A 17,589-nucleotide genomic window follows, 5' to 3' on the forward strand; every position below is an offset into this window, starting at 1 on the left:
TCAGCCAGTTCTGCTCATTTAAGCAAATCAGATAGAGAGGGATCATTTACCTGTAGATACTGTTTTGAGTCGTTTAGATGTTTCTGAAATGCTTGGGATGATAATTGCTCTTCAAGATGTTCGCATCGATGACAGCATTGTCAAAGGTTTAAGATCAATTCAGCACCGTGTTCGTTTGGAATACGCCGAGGAAGAACAGTCTTCAAATGTTGGCCGTCCACGTCTAGAAATCCCGGTGCAGCACTCAGGACTTTAGTGCTGTCCGGGATAACCGTCGGGGTAATTGCCGATACATTTTCTGTGTCTCCGAGCACAATTAGGAGGAAAATGACGGAGGATGGTCTAAGGTAAGTTTATGCTGTAATTGAGCACCTGTGTGATTCTGTACACAGCATTGTTTAGGTGTTGACCTTAATTATGACGTTTGACAATGAATTATTATCGCTTACTTTTTTTTGTTACTGTCTAAACTAAGTGGGGCAGCTACGGCTAAAGCTATCGGCGCCATCTCGGCGTTGAGACACGTTTAGCAGTGTTAGCTGTTAGTGTGTTAACTCGGAGACTGGGGTCAGTGGAGCCTGTAGGAACCTTTTACACAGAGAGTAGACCCACCAGCTTTCCACAGTCTACTTACTTATCACATCTTGTTAGACAGCAGGGTCATTAGTGCTTTAAATAGTACATAATTGAATGTTTCATTGCTGTTTGCAGTTGATTGTTCTCTGATAACGCATAACAAGGTTGATGTTAAATAGCGAGTTTATTGAAATGGTTTTGTCTATTTCAGCAGCATTATAGATATACTTTCTCTGGTGTCTTCGGTAAAGCTAAAACAAGAATACATTTACATCCTTGGTTCTTTCAGCATTAATTGGAAAACTTTGAGATTTGCTGTGCGCCTCCCAAGCCATTCTCTTTTATCCCACCTGTCAGGTATAGATGGCAATACTTTAAACAAAGTTAAATTTGTTATACCTGAAGAGAACCAATCCTGACCTAGAATGGGTGAATGAATAATTAGTTGGTAGCCAATGCCTAAGCAACTCACATAGGCCCTGGCAGACTCAATAAGTCCATCTAGGAACAGCTGCAGGAAACACCTCTTCAGTTTAGATTTAAAACATGTGCATGCTCTTTCAGGTTGATGAGGATTATGGTGTGGACTGGACAGGACAACATAATCGCTGCCCATCAAATGAGATCACCATTCCTGAGATTCAGCTCCCAGATGCACTGAATGAACAAGACCCTGCTGTGCTACCAATACTTCAAAATCACTTGTAGAAAGACATTATTACATTTAATCAGTTTCTATGTCAGGAGGATTTTTTTTTTTTTTTTTAATTTCTACAGCTTTGTAGCTAATACTGACTCAAAACAGCATAACCAATTTCATTTTCAACAAAACAGTGAGTGGCTATAAAACAGGATTTGTTTTATACAGCTGTCACTTTAATGATATTCATTTCTTGGTTGGATATACAGTACATGTCAACTCTGAGCAGATTTAATACAATGAACACAGTAGAGTAGTGTAACATCTTAATTCAAATAATTTTTTCTAGAAAATTTTTTTGTATCAGTAGCGAGTATAAACAAAACATATTGTGTAATTTATAATGTACAGTGAACAACTGATTTTGATATCTGAACTCTTCATCAGTTTATATTAAAAAAGCCATAAATGCACACCTGTACTCTGTATTTTTCACTGTCAAGTGTATTAAAAAGAACTAGAACTCACTAGATTGTCCGTTTCTTTGAACACCGAGTACAGTAATGTGATGCAAGAAAGAAGAAATGGTCTAATTTTACCATGTGGTTATGGAATCAATCGTAAACCAGACCAAAACCTGAGTCAGTAGAGTTGAGACACACCTGAATGTCCATTAGAAATGACTCATAGGTACAGTAGTGTGCAGGAAGACGTAGTACTTCAAAACCGGTGGAAGACTTTGGAAGATTGCTGTTGACCACTTCCACAGTCATTTCTCGGCAAGACTTCCCATCCTGTCCAAAACTTGATGAGGGCTTTTTGTTGTGCACAAGATGCTGCAACAGAAGATTGTTTTAAACTATAATGACATCCTATATTCATTATTTTGAATCTTTTATGGAGAAATACCATAAAAGATGACCACTTACATACAGGGCACCAGACATTTTTGCCCCACTCAAATTGCTGTTGTAGCTTTTATAGATATTTTTATGTTAACAAAGCTAAAAGTAGTCTACATACAATTCTAGTGCAACTGATAATGCCACCACTCTTATGTATTGCATGGAGCAAATAACAAAACAAAATTATACTATAGCGTAGAGCTGGGCGATAGAACGATAACGATATGTATTGCGAAATAACTTTTTCTCAATAGAAAAATTAAACTATTGCGATAGACCTCACCGCTCTTGTCCTTTTTATAAAAAAATAAATAAAAATAAATATCGTGATATGAAAAAATCTCATATCGCCCAGCTCTACTATAGTGTACTTTGTTAATGACCCAAGATCACTGGACTGTATGTAATTTACCAAAGTATAATCAGAGAAAACCAATGGCAAAATACCTATCGCAGCAGACTTACCATTTTCAATGAAGGACCGAAGGTAACCTGCCACTCTGCATTTATCCTCGAGAGCATTCCTCTTCTTCCTCATCTTCATCTTCTGTGGCAGGCCACAGTCATTTTATAGCTTTACTTATCTTGTAGTCTTAAGAGCATCAGCAACATTAGGTGTATTTTTATTAAATGTAACCCAGCTGTTCAACTAACCCACGCATACAAAACAGTATATTGGTGTTTTGTGTCAACAATTAATGTTCATCCTTCATAAATTAACCAAATAGCTTTACTATTCAGATGTTAAAAGATGTGACCTGACCTCACAACAGGGAGCAGTCTCTGATTCCCTTGGTAAGAAAGGAGGAATGATGTCTGATCTTTCTGTCAGAAGCGGCCATACCATGGTTTCCTTAAGCCCTTTCCTCAGCTGCTTGACTTGACGACTTGTTTGTGTTATGACCTACAACGGTGAGACCAAACCAAAACTGAAGTTGGAGTCTGTAAAGTGACACACACTTTAAATGTTAAATATTTAAAGAACATCCACTGTACTAGTAAAAGCATTTTCAAATTATACCCACTTACAAAATCACTACGTTGAACTAAAATTGCTTTCTTTTCTTTCACATAGATTACTTGTCTTCCATATTAGCACAGAACATAAGCCACTTTAAAACAGTCATGAATAACTATTACCTACAACAATGTAAATAGTAATACAGACATTAACCCAGAAGACAATTATTTTCTCTTACCTAATTTATAGAATTCTTTGCTATGATAAAAAACAGTATTAAAAAAAATCTGTGACTAAACTAATTAAAAAGCTCATTTTTGCCAGACAGACAGACTAACCAAGCAATAATAACATATCGTTACTTACCCTGAACAGCGTTTCGTGGAGTGGAGCTAGCTGTGATAGCGTTAGCATTTGCTAACGTTAACACTGTGCGGTTGTGATGAGAACTTGGACCAGGGACCACTTCATCTCCAGTACACTGCTGCAATACGCAGACTGAGGTGAAGACGTTCAATCTAAGCGGTTAGCAAGTTCTCTGAGTAACTCAGAAACGGACTTGTTTCCTGCAGCCATGCCCTTCACAAGAATTGATACACCTGTAACGTTATTCGCGCCCAGTGTTTTGCATTTGTCGGTGCCTTAAGTTTATTTTGAGCTGCATACTGCCGCCAGCTGCATAGGAGACGCATTGCACCATTAAACCTAAATCGACAATTCATGTGCTATTACTTATGTCTGAGTAAAGGGGCAACCAATCACACAACTGGCTCCGCCCTGTCTTTCTTGATTGACAGACAAAGTCATTCTGCTGAAAAGTCGCATTATGAAATAAATAGACCATCGGGAAAAACGGGATTTTGAAATAAAGACTGACTTTGAAAAAAGGTCATTTTGGACTAAAAACGGCTGGAAATAAATAAAATGCCTCAGGAATAATCTCTGTTATTGTGAAAAATAATGACCATGAAATAATATTTCACAATAATAAGAAAATTTATATAGCAGAATGTAATATGTTTCACAATAATGAGCATTGTTTTCAAAATGTGTTCCATTATTTCACAATATCATTCTCACATTACATATCTGTGTCTTATTTATTCACATAGTTATTTATTTCATCTTGACCTATTTATTTAATTTTGAACACTTTGGAGTTCCATAATCTGAAACTAATAAATATATGTACAATATATAATAGTGTATGCATTTCTGGATGTGTATACTAAATATTTTCCTACGTGTGTGTGTGTGTGTGTGTGTGTGTGTATACACATTTTTACAAATTAAATAGTAAAAAAAATAAAAATAAAATATATAAAATATACAGAGGTTTGTAGTTGGATATTGTGCAAAACAAGTGGCATTTATATACAGTATGTAGTGCATAATGTTGAAGTTCCAGTAGTGAAGCTGAGGTGTCTATGAAGTGTTCAGCAGTCTGATGGCCTGGTGGAAAAAGCTGTCTCTCAGTCTGCTGGTACGGGACCGGATGCTGCAGAACCTCCTTCCTGATGGAAGCAGTCTGAACAGTTTATGGCTGGGGTGACTGGAGTCCTTGATGATCCTCCCCGCTTTCCTCAGGCAGCGCTTCCTGTAGATGTCTTGGAGGGAGGGAAGCTCACCTCCAATTATCCGTTCAGAGCACCGCACTACTCGCTGGAGAGCTTTGCAGTTGTAGGCGGTGCTGTTGCCATACCAGGTGGTGATGCATCCAGTGAGGATGCTCTCAATGGCACAGTGATAGAAGGTCCTGAGGATGCGGGGGCTCATGCCGAATCTTTTCAGTCTCCTGAGAAAGAAGAGGCACTGCTGCGCCTTCTTCACTGTTTTGTTTATGTGTACTGACCACGTAAGATCCTCAGCCAGATGTACTCCAAGGAACCGGAAGCTGCTCACTCTCTCCACAGCAGCGCCGTTGATGGTGATGGGGGTGTGTACTTCTCTGCACCTCCGGAAGTCCACTATCAACTCCTTTGTCTTTGCGACGTTGAGGGTGAGATGGTTGTCTTGACACCAGTGGGTCAGGGCGCTGACCTCCTCCCTGTAAGCCGTCTCATCACCGTTGGTGATAAGACCCACCACTGTAGTGTCATCCGCAAACTTCACAATGATGTTGGAGCTGTTAGTGGCTGTGCAGTCGTAGGTGTAGAGTGAGTACAGGAGAGGGCTCAGTACACACCCCTGTGGAGCACCAGTGTTCAGTGTGATGGGGGATGAGGTGATGCTGCCCAGTCTGACCACCTGGCGTCTGTCAGACAGGAAGCTAAGGATCCAGCTGCAGAGGGAGCTGCTCAGTCCTAGATCCTGCAGTTTCCTGTCCAGCTTCGAGGGAACGATGGTGTTGAATGCTGAGCTGTAATCTACAAACAGCATTCTTACATACGTGTCTCTCTTCTCCAGGTGTGACAGGGCAGTATGTAGTGTCAGGGCTATGGCATCATCAGTGGACCTGTTGTGGCGGTATGCGAACTGTAGAGGGTCCAGTGAGTCTGGTAGTGCAGAGCAGATGAAGTCCCTGACCAGCTTCTCGAAGCATTTGCTCACGATGGGGGTCAGGGCTACAGGTCGCCAGTCGTTCAATGAGGAGATGGTGGAGGATTTGGGTACAGGGACGATGGTGGCCATTTTGAAGCAGGCTGGGACTACAGACAGAGAGAGGGAAAGGTTGAAGATGTGTGTGAACACTCCAGCCAGCTGAGCCGCGCATGACTTGAGGACGCGGCCGGGAATCCCGTCCGGACCAGTAGCTTTGCGCGCGTTCACCTTCCTGAAGCACTTCCGCACATCCTCCTCAGACACAGTGTGCACACTGACGTCATCCGCGGTGCGCACACTGTCCGGTCTCATGGTGTTCGCTGTGTCGAATCTAGCGTAGAATACGTTTTCAATGTTGTTTCAACATTGGTTTTGTGTTGATATTTCAATCCTGACGATTCTGATGGTTCAGATGGAAAATCAACATCTGTTCAATGTCTCCTTGCTATCTGGGTAGTGACTCAGTTTGAAAACGACCACAAACGTCACTATGCACTAATTGCAACTTGCGTTTTGTTCGTATTTCTCCCACTGATTTGTAAGGTTTTCTTGATAATTTGCCCTCAACACAAGCTTCACAAAAAATGTCCTCCTCTTCATTTGTAAGGCTAACTCCTTTTACCAAGTTTTTTACTCTTTTCAGATTTGTAGTGTGACCTAGGCGCTGATGCCACATACTTGCTGGAACTGAAGCAGTTGACGCTCCATGACAGGTTGTGCAGTTTCCCTCAATATCCAGCTGATACAAGCCGTCAGATCTTTGTGTTCCCATTCTATGGAGAGCTCCATTCTTTCCTCTTATGTAGCAATGAGTCCTTTTGAACTTCACTGTGTTTCCCTTCTTGGCAGCAGCTCCCACTGAGAAAAGGTTCATTGATAACTTGGGAACATACAGCACATCATACATTGTGGCATCTTTTCCATTACTAACTCTGAATGACATTTTCATTGTTATGTTGCCCAGACCTAAAGCCTCAACTACTCTGCCATCACTGAGTTTTACTGTTTGTGGTTCTGAAAACTCTTGGTAGTTCTGTAGAGCTTCTTTATTCCATGTCATGTGTTTTGACACTCCTGAATCAATTAACCATTCTTCTTGTTGTGCATCACTTTTACATGACTCATTTACAACAAAAGCTCCCTCAAATGCGTCCTCTTTGTCCTTATACACCACGCTTTTAGCCTTGTGGGCCTTGTATTTCTTTTTAATGCTTGGACAATCACGCTTGATATGTCCTTCCTTCCCATATTTGTAACATCTCCATGAGTCGGAGCTGTTTGCTCCCACTGTTTTTGATCCACTCTGTTCATTTCTATGCATCTGAGATGACATCGCTGATACACTACTGGACACAGTGGTGTTGTCAGTAAGCACTCGCTTTTGTTCATTTATCAAGGCTTGTTGAACAAACTGTAGTGTCAGACTGTCCATCTTTGTCTCCAAAGCAGTAACAACAGTTGCATAGCTGGGTGGCAAACTACCTAGAAGGGTGACAATTAGGGCTGGGACAACGCGTCGACGTAATCGATTACGTCGACGCAAAAAATACGTCGACGTTAAAAAAATCTGCGTCGATGCGTCGTCACTTTCAAAAAAAGACATGGCGGCAGCGAGTAGCGGAATCATGAGTGAGGCAGTTGCAGTCAACTTAAATCACTCCACCCGAACACGCAGTTCTACAGTATGGGGATATTTTAACAGAAAAGGAAGATATTCAGTCGTTTGCCGGCTTTGTGAGGTGGAAATGGCCTATCATAAAAGCACGACGGCTATGCACCAGCACCTCAAACGACGGCATCCAGGAGCAGCTTCTGCAAAGGACAAACCACCGTAGACGTACACTCACTCATAGACACAGATAAACACCCAACCTCCGTAAATGCAAAACTCATTTAAGCTGCTGAGCAGTAACATATAGCAGCTGCTGTTGTTATTGGGTTTTTTTTTGTGGCCCATGCTGGCAAAATGAGTCTGAATGCACGCAGGCTGATTATCAGAATCGGCGAAAGACAAAAATGTGAGACAGCGAATTGGCCGCAGGAGAAATGTTAACAAGGATAATGCACCACCTGCTAAACGTAGCCGTCGTGGACACTGTTACAACATTGTTAAAGTGCTTGCAAAAGCAAAATGACAATGAACTCTTGATTTGTCAAATTTAATGTGTTTCATCCTATTTGAACGCTGTTTTTATACATTATGCTTCTCCAGCTTGATCTTATAAGTCAAAGTTATGCCATCTAATGACTAGAAAGCAGTGCACCAGTAAAGGTGCCATCAGCTATGGCTGTTTAAACATTATCTTTTCCAGCCATCATGATTACTGCATATCATATGTTCAACATTGGGGATTATTATTAACCTCTTACTGTTATGCTATGAAAGCACATGGCATAACAGTGTGTGTGTATCTATCTATCTAGCTCAACCAGATCCTTATCAAATTATTTTGATATTATGCTTTCCATATAATTATTTTGTAATTATTCGAATTCATCTGTGTGCTGTGTGTGATTTATGATTTCAGGAATAAACAGAAAAGTCTGGAGGACTACTGTCAGAGAAGAAGTACACCATGCACCCCCCAGGAGGTGGCTGTACTTACTGAGAGCGTCTTAGCTATGATTTTAAAAGACAAGAGACCACTTGCTGTGGGTGAGGGATTCAAAGAAATGCTGACCACTTTCCAACCAGGTTACACTCTGCCGTCTAGGCGTCATTTTACAAGCATGATGGAGAGAAAGTATGAAACTTCAGTGGAGAAACTAAGGAATGAACTAAAAAAAAGCCACATCCAAAATCTCCCTTACCACTGATGCTTGGACAAGTCTGGTCACAGAGTCCTACTTAGGGGAAACTTGTCATTTCATTATTTGTTCAAAGACGCCATTGCTGCTGTTTGTATATTATTAATTTTTTGCTATGATTTCCTTTGTTATATTTGTTTTGCAAAACATTTAATTTTTTGTTAAAAACAGAAGATTGTAGTACAATGTTATTGTGGATTTTGTTTTGTGAAGGAAGAGCACTTTTTGGCAGAAAGCAAAGTGAATATTACATTTTGTTTGTTTAAAGACACCATTGTTGCTATTTATTTGAAATGTTTTGTTAACTTTTCCTTAATTTTATATATGTTTGCACATTTCATTTCTTGTTAAATGCTATCTCTATTGTATTGATTGTACGACCTCTACAACTTTATTTTGCAATTTTTTTTTTTTTTATTAAAAGGTCTTCAAATGAATAGATTTGTGTTTTTCATTTATATACATAAATTAATAAATGTGAAATTGCTATACAAGTCAAATAATGGGGAAAAAATCGTTAATCGAATCGAATCGAAATCGAATCGGATTGAAAAATGAATCGTTAGATTAATCGATGCATCGAAAAATTAATCGCTAGATTCATCGATTAGGAAAATAATCGTTTTGCCCAGCCCTAGTGACAATTTGATCTTCCTCTTCAATTACAGAACCTATTGCCCCTAGCTGATCAGTAAGTTCCTTCATCCTCTTTAAATGATCATTGAGATGTTCTCCTTCCTTCATTTCACACCGGAAGTACTTCTTCAGAAATAGCTTGTTAGCAACAGTATCTCTTTCAAACTGTGCTTTTAGCATCTCCCATGCTTCTTTGGGGGTCTTACAGTTTGTTATCAAGTACAATTGGGGTGTACTTACATTCAGTACCAGCACTGAAAATGCCTTTTCTTTCTTCCGTTCAAATTCAGCTCGTGCTTGGGCATTAGCATCCGCAGCTAACTGCTCCGTCTCCTGTACCATACCCCACAGTCCTTTTGCCTTCAACAGGTGCTCCAGTTGAAATTTCCACGTTGCCCAATTCTCCGGTCCGCTCAGCTTGTCAATAAACAGTCTATCTTCCATTGTGAATCCCACAATTCTGTTTATGACTCCCAAAAGAAACGTGTTAGCAGCTTCCCTTGGCGACCTCTGGGCCCATAACCTGATGTTTTTAACGAACACCTTTTGAGTGTAATGCACAGACACACCAACAGAGGGCAGTAATATCCCTTCAACATACATTGTAAAATTACTATTACAACACATTTATCTTGTGGTAGATCCTTGGCTTCATCCTTGCTTACGCTAACTTTCTGTCGAGCTGCAGAGGCCCCACTGGTGCTTTGAGAGCAGCCCGGCTGAGGGGGTAAGGCTGCAGGGTTGCCATCTTGCCCAGAAGAAGAATGAGCGGAAGCAGATTCTTTAGCTGCAACAGAAGGGGTAGTTGTAGCAGTAGCTGAGGGTGAAGCGCTAACGGCGGAGGATTCTGTACAGTGAGGCAGGGGTTCAGATGGAGTTTTACCCCTTGTGACAGGAGTGGAGAAATCCTGGCTTTCATTAGCAGCAGGATGAATGCTCTGAGAAGAACTAGCCTGGGATGAGGCATCTTTGCTGGAAAAATAAAATACAAAAGCAATATGAGCAATGCTTTGTCACACTGGCAGAGAGGAAAGTCTGCACAGTTTTAAGATCACTCCTCTAAACTTAAAAATTTAAATGCATAAAATGGACAGCAGAGCAATAATTTTTTTTTAGTTCAGTGTTAGGCTTACTTTGGTTGGCTATGGTCATTGCCTATTCCATTAGGAACAGGAGCCGTAGACGTCAAACTGCCATGATTACTGCCAGAGATCTGATGTGGCCAAAATAAATAAAAGAAATATTAATATAATATAATATTAACCATGACAAAGCATCAACATTATAACATTAGGTTATAATAATACATTTTCTACAAGAAAAGTGGGAATAAACATGTCTACATTATTAAATAATGATGGGAAAAGTTCTACTGAAGGAATAAGCCTAGAATGTTTAAAAATACCGATGTTTACTCACTTGATGTAGAAGAGGACATATGCCTGCTGGTTGAGAACGGTCCTAATGTCACTGACTGACACGGACGAGTCATTCATCTGAAACCACTGCAAATTGCTGGCCTGTGAGACAGAATGAGAGAGATGTGACACAGCAGATTCAGTTTCTGAATTGAATTTGAGCTAAAAAGAAGAATCTTATGGTTATATAGGGGTCTTTTTTTTTTTTTCTTTCTTTCAATGCATACAAAGTATTTTTCTCTGTTTGCATTCAGTTTTCTGCTTAAATGTGTTGTTTATGGTGTGTGTGTGTTTGTTTGTACTAAGCAACAGCAGCATTCAAACAGATTCGGGCACAGCCAGTACCTTAATATAGCAGAAATAGTGTCCAGCATGACAACTCAATCCAGAGTGAACCAGCACAGCATACAGCCTGTAGAGCTGGGGCTCCCCGTGGGACTGAGACATGAAGGGCCGCAGATCCAGATGCTCCAAATACTTCACATCCTGATGACCACCACACAAAGAATTTCAAACATTACATGCAAATATCCTGTTTTCTAATAAAACAAAGCATCTGTCATGTATCTTTATGACTTAAGCAGACACTATTGGCCATTTGACTTTGTGATTTTGCCTCCACTGAAGTCTGCAAAGCGTTTGAGTGAGAGGGTGAGCACATTGGCGCTGCGATGGATTGTGAATCTTTTTGAGGCCGTTACCATTTTTTTGCACCTGAAGGAAACAAACATTCATCATGGTTTGGCATCTCTTTGACTTACTTGGTGCATTTGTAAGCATTTTCGCCATCCAGCTGTTCTGGCTTGACAAACTGCTTCAGAGCTTTGGAGACATTTGGAGCAGTCTATATGAACAGAGAGAGAGAGGAAAAACCTCACACTCCATAATGCAGAGAATACATAGTAGCAACGTCACTTTGAATGTTGTCCAATTACCTTAATTTCCAGAGTGATATCCAGAAAAGGGTCAAATGTATCTGAGACAGCTTTGCAGTTTAAACATTTAACAGAAACAGAAATCAGTGCTATGAGTATCACACAAGCTGTAAGACATAAAAAGACAAATAAAAGAAAAATAAATCAAACCTTAAAAAACAGTGACTTACCTCTGGATCTTAGGTACCCGCCAAACACTTGATGGATGAAAGAGGTTGCCTGCGTTTGCCTGTCCAATCTATAATAAAAAGATAAAGCACAAAAGTTAACTAATAAGGACAGTGCAACAATTAACTGATTGACCATTTATTTTTTAGCATTTTGGAACCAGACGATCACTTTACAGTATTCAAGTAGCAGAAAAGACAATAGGAGGAATTGGAGCACGATTAATTACTTAAGAGGCCATCTGCTGCTACACGGGAAGAATTGATTTGATGAGAATTGACACTTTAGGTTCTTAAAAAAATAAATTAATTAATAAATTATTTTTAGGAGTCTAACAAGAAGCACAACACTCAGCCCAGTGCATCTGTTAAACGTGTAGTTTTGGTTAAATGTGCACATAGACTTCGAAGCTCTATAGTAACACATAGAAAAACCTGGATTTTCTGAATTTTGCTGCTGCAATAATAGCACGAATGCCATTAGGGTGAATAAGAGATGACCTGAGGGGTTGAGTGCTCCTGCTCAAACTGCTTACCCTGTTGGCTCAGAAGAAATCTATCTGATTGTTAAGTGATGACGTGACAAATCCTACTTCCGGGCCTAAAGTAGTCTGCGTTTAATATGGCTTTTGTGTTGTTAACATGTTTAATGTTTTGTATTTTCTTCTATTTGATCTCAAAAAGCTCCTAAAACAGTCAGTGATCCCCGTTGACCTCCCTCGGCTTTTATTACCGCTAATCATTTATTTAAGCTCAGTTTTTAAAACCTTAGGATGTAACTACAGCCCAGCCCATGCAGCAGTATATGAATGACTAACCTCGTATTGTGGATGGATTATCTCAGTTGTTCTCCTGGCTGAAGTTTGGTCCTTTTACAGCATCCTGCCATGCGATTACATTTGTTCCTGACCACCGAGAACACTCACGTTAACTTTTATCGAGTGGAAAAAAAGTTAGCTTGTTTATATTATGCTAACATGGCTGTGTCGCTAGCGGTCACGTAGCACATCATTATATACCAGCTAGCCCAACTTCAGTAACCCTACAAACGTCACTGCTGTTTAGTTTTCTGTCTTCATTTATGTTGGAAGTGATAACAGAGCTGTACGTTTTAATTTGTTTCCAAAACCCCGCAGTCAGGACATGCTATATTGTATTTAGATAGAAGCTAGTGAGCTAACTCCCTGCTAACTTCTAACTCCGTTAAATGTCATAAATTCCGTTTTCATGGATGCCTGGATGTTAAACTCAATTGTTACACCTGGTAGAGCAGAACGCTGATCATTTTATTAAAGATGAAAGACTTTAGACAGTTTTTCAACTCTCAGTAATGCCACAGTGATCGTTTGATATATGGACCTGCAGCTAGTGATGTGCGGATCTATCCTGAAATATCGATTCCTCCGATACCAATCATTTATGTTCTAGAATCGATTCTCACATTAAAATATCGATATTTTAGTAATTTAGAGTAAATTTGTAGTTTATCATTAACAGGAACACAGTGGAAAGAAACTATAACATTCGGATTGCCTACATTCAAAGGAACTACTTCCTCTTCCGCCTTTCATAGTCATGTGCGAAATACGGCTGTATAAATGTCTCGCAGCCCCTTGGCGTGCGCACTCACAACAATGGCTGAGCGTAATTGTGCGGATGTATTTTACCTCCACAAACAGCTGAGCCGTGGTTTGCAATAAATGTGGCAAAAAAAGTGAGGTGTTGTGGCCATACTTGCCAACCTTGAGACCTCAGAATTAGGGAGACATTCAAAAGGGCTGTTTGGGCGGATAAATATATTTTACAGGGTTTATTTATCGGATAAAATACGTTAAATGTCACCGTTATTATTGGCCGGCCCGGAAACAGCGGGGGTGTCCAAATTCAGAGGCTGCTTCCACCTGAGGACCGGCCTTCGCGGTCTAAAGAAAGCCGGGTAGTACGTCACGAGCTCCCTCGGTGGAGTGAAACTCTGCCGTCTGCTCCTTGCTGTCTAAAATATAACCGGACACTGACGTAAACTCTTCTGTTTAATCAGTTTTCTGTTTGACGTTTATTCAGCTGTGTGAAAACCCCGGAGGAACCCTCCCGAGGGAATAATAAAGTTTAATTTAATTTAATCTAATCTAATAACTTTAATCTCAGCCAAACCGATTTACTCACGAACAAATAAAACACTGAAAAAGCCAAACAATAACATTTTTTAAGTTATCAAAGTGACTTGTACATCATGTTTAACCCGAGTGGTGAAAGACCGCGGGGGTTTGAAGACGATGTGTCGGTCGGCTCAGATATTTGAAGTTTACACAGCTACATTCTCACCTGAAAATATGTTAAAAGTTTTTTTGCGACCCAGAAAGAGAAATAAGAGTGATATTAAAACTAAGTCGCTGCCGTCATTGTTGGAAACTGGAATTGGCTGGGCCGCGCTATGAATTCTGCGATATGGTTTTTCAACTTTGTTGTCCGGGTGGAAAATCTGGAGAAAGGTGGGATTCTCCCGGAAAAATCGGGAGGGTTGGCATGTATGGTTGTGGCAACATCACTAACCTTGTCAAACACCTCAGAGTAAATCATATCACAAAATATGACGAGCGTATGTTGAGGCGAACTGAAGAGGAGGAGAGGGACAGGTGCTGCTAGGGTGAGAGTCTCTCACGGAGTCCTTTAGTCCTCCAGGCAGGCAAGGTGTTCAAATAGCACACAACTTTAGTTTTTTTTATTTCTATATGATGAACTCTGCATTATTAAGTGATAAGAAGAAGGTATTCTGATGTCCTGTAATCATTATGACGCTATAATTTGAGATACAATAAATAAAATCCGTTTTGTACAAAGTATCGGTATCGGATCAGTATCGTCGATACCACCCTGAATATTACTTGGTATCGGATCGGAAAGGAAATCAGTGGTATCGCACATCACTACCTGCAGCGGAGTTTAGGCCCAGACACGGCTAGTGACGTCAGACTGAACAACCGGATACTAGACACTAATGCTGGGCAGACACTGTGCAATTTTTTCAGTCGCGCGATTCAGCTCCTGCTCAAACTGTACGATTGACTCGCAGGGGTTAGAAGTTCATAGGTCACGATGCAGGGTCTCACACTATACGGCCTGATGCTCTGATGCGACCTGAGTGCTCACACTGTGCGTACATAAAACGAAGGTTATAATAGAAATTCTGTCGCTCGCTCTCCCTCTCTGTCTTTCACTCACACAGACACACCACCACGGATGAGCTTTCCAAAGTTCTACAAGTTGTCGCTCCGTCGCTTGTGTCCAGATCACAGCTGCACTGCCGTGCTGCGCCGTCTTTTTCGCTGACATTTGTGTTTGCGCGTGCGCAGTGTGACAAACTGCGGTGACACCCTCACGACGGTCGCGTGAGGTGTCAATCGCTTCTCGTTACCCCACGTATACTATACGACGGTCGCACGACTCAAAAATCGGCTCAAAATGGGCCAAAAATCGCACAGTGTAAGCCCAGAATAAGCCCAGCATTATGCGTTTTGGCGATCGGCCCGATTTTGGCCTTCATCGTGCGTCATGCATCGTATAGTATACGTGGGGTAACGAGAAGCGATTGACACCTCACGACGAGCGACTGAAAAAATCGCACAGTGTCTGCCCAGCATAAGTCTGGCAGCTCTCCCCCATAATCCCAGACACCTGTTTTACTACACGTTTAAGCTGCTTCTGATCTTTTCAAGCCCTGTTACCAAAACAAGCTATAATACCTCATTATTATATCAAGTTTTTTAATGAACTTGAGTGCTCCAACACTTTCTGTGCAGAGACAGAGACAAAATACTGAGTGAGTAAGGAGTGATACAATGTGAGAATCAGCGCAGGACTGCGTAACACCACTGTTGGTGAAATAACGTACATGTTTTGGAGTGCTCCCGCGTCAGCATGTAGTTTGCTAAAGGAGGGGTGTAGCTGAGACACTGCAGGGCTGAGTTGAGGAAGCAGGTGTTCCCCATGTTCTGGAGGCCTGCACCAATGCGGTGAACCTCGGCCCACTTTAGGCTGAGCCGATCTGGTGAGAACAGCACCTTCTGGGGCAAGTCAATTCCATCGCTACTGCTCATCACTGACACACAGAGCCACAATTATTACTAAAAATCTGTTTCAATACATTTTAAAAAGGACATAATTTAATGCTACCTTACTTATACAACCACACACTGGCACATGGCAAAGTCATGTCAGGACATCACAGTAATAGCTACAACTATTAACAGTTATATAATGTGATTCTGGCCACTGTGAACAACTCCTAAACAGGCTCAGGAAGAAAGACAGGACAGTTTGCCTTCTCCTTTGTTTCTGCTAAACAAGTTGGACTGCCGGTCTTTATATAAAAACAGCAATTGCATCACGAGCTGAAGTGACTGATCATGCAAAGCTGGATGCATTACATAACTGGATGAATGAATGGAGAAGGGAAGCAGCAACACAACACCCACAAAAGCAGTTGTCAAACTTGTGTGAAAGCAGAAGCAAAAAGATTAGCTGTATGTTACTAAAACCAATTCTGACAAATATGGGTAAATAATGGCTAAAAAGTGTGGTTCCATATTTGCTAAAACAGGTTGGAAAACTATTCTGTCTGACAATAAAAATCTTCAAACAGCTTAAAAAGACATTTTGAAAAAAAGCCAGGCTTTGCTCTGACCTTGGTCCTTGGGCCGGTCCACAGAGGAGGGTGTACTGTTGTACACAGCAGCTCCAGGAGTGGGGGCCAGGCAGCCTACTGGAGAGTCTGGAGAGTCACTGGGTACAGTGGGGCCCACTGCCCAGCTGCTGGAACAACTGCCGTCCATCCCCACGTCTCCACTGGTGAAGGAGGATCGGTTACATCCGGCTGACTCGTGGTCAGACTTTTCTGAAGATCTGTCAACTATGGTCATTGTTCATAGCTGCATTAGGAACAAAGACACATACGTTTATGAACTGAAAACAAAAAACAAACAAAAACAAAACAAAGTCGTTGCTAGGTTTGAATTTTCTCATTGTTAATTTGGAAAAAGGGAAAGGGAAAGAAAACTTAAATACTACATCAATTCTACACTGGTTAGGTAGCAGTACAGTGAGTTTGGACAACAACAACTAAATACAAAAGCCACATTAACAGATTATACCCAATTTCGCTGTGCAAGAAACTGCACAATGACAATAAAAAGCTCTAAGTCTCTTATAGCTTATAGTTAAATAACGCTATATTAAACATTGCCCTCATACCATCGACTAAACTTTCAGCAAACAAGTATCTGAAATTGTGTTAGATTGGATGATTTGTTTACATTCAAAAACAGACTAGCATAAGTGAGGACCAAATATTTGTTTTTGACCCTTTGTTTTTATTTGAATCATCTTGTCAGATTCCTTTTAAATAACAAACACCAGGAGACAAGAGTAACTTTCGACATCTAATTTAACTCTGTCCAACTAACAAGCTTAAAATATCGACAAAAATTAGTGTTTAGAAAACTCAAGAGGGGAAATGCCAGATAACCCACTCGACCGAGGAAATTTCCAAGTCGGAAGCACGTTTACAACAGAAGCAGCTGTTCCCTCCCACCTGCTCTTACAGAGTGGCTCACATTGGCTAAATGACGGCTGCTAGGCCTTTAACACGCAGCGTCGCAAAACCTCAAGAAAACACACAAAAAACCCTGATCATATCAGACGGAGAGCAAGTTGAGAGCTTACCAGTCTTGTCGAATTCCGAGATGTAATGACGTGCACTTAAAGAAGATGCAAAATATCACAGTGATTTAGTGGCCATTAAATTTGCAAATTAATGATGATTCATTTCAGAAATTGTGAGTTTCCTCCCCTACAGTTTGTAAGTTATAGGTATCGTTATCGATGGTCCTGTATTTACTGGATATCTGATCGATACCAAAATTTGCAGTATCGCACTAGAAGAAGACGAAGTGGAAGATATGATGTGGTTTTATTTTTCACCGGTTCAGGGGGCGGCTATGGAACGC

General features: G+C 40.8%; 1 protein-coding gene and 1 long non-coding RNA gene across 4 annotated transcripts in view; both read right to left on the reverse strand.

Moving 5' to 3' along the window:
* The window catches only part of LOC146612455 (ubiquitin carboxyl-terminal hydrolase 42-like), a 33,376-nt gene extending 16,873 nt beyond the window's left edge, over positions 1-16,503 (reverse strand). The window contains 9 exon segments of the mRNA XM_085342491.1: positions 10,487-10,587; positions 10,831-10,973; positions 11,090-11,199; positions 11,247-11,329; positions 11,421-11,509; positions 11,591-11,658; positions 15,328-15,400; positions 15,477-15,683; positions 16,269-16,503. Of these exon segments, the coding sequence (XP_085198617.1) occupies positions 10,487-10,587; positions 10,831-10,973; positions 11,090-11,199; positions 11,247-11,329; positions 11,421-11,509; positions 11,591-11,658; positions 15,328-15,400; positions 15,477-15,683; positions 16,269-16,503 (1,109 nt within the window).
* LOC146612458 (uncharacterized) lies at positions 1,614-3,751 on the reverse strand. 3 transcript variants are annotated; one of them, XR_014904942.1, is made up of 4 exons: positions 3,449-3,751; positions 2,885-3,025; positions 2,587-2,713; positions 1,614-2,052 (listed from the first exon to the last, which is right to left on the reverse strand). It is a non-coding gene; the product is annotated as an uncharacterized LOC146612458 (long non-coding RNA). The 3 variants fall into 3 exon arrangements; XR_014904943.1 differs by lacking the exon at positions 3,449-3,751 and having other exon boundaries at positions 2,587-2,668; positions 2,885-3,204; XR_014904941.1 differs by lacking the exon at positions 3,449-3,751 and having other exon boundaries at positions 2,885-3,204.
* Positions 16,504-17,589: the final 1,086 nt, after the last annotated feature.

Source organism: Diplotaxodon limnothrissa, linkage group LG19 (genome assembly GCF_057381915.1).
Source record: "Diplotaxodon limnothrissa isolate DT_005_m linkage group LG19, D_limnothrissa_male_GT1.1, whole genome shotgun sequence".
Classification (NCBI taxonomy): domain Eukaryota; kingdom Metazoa; phylum Chordata; class Actinopteri; order Cichliformes; family Cichlidae; genus Diplotaxodon; species Diplotaxodon limnothrissa.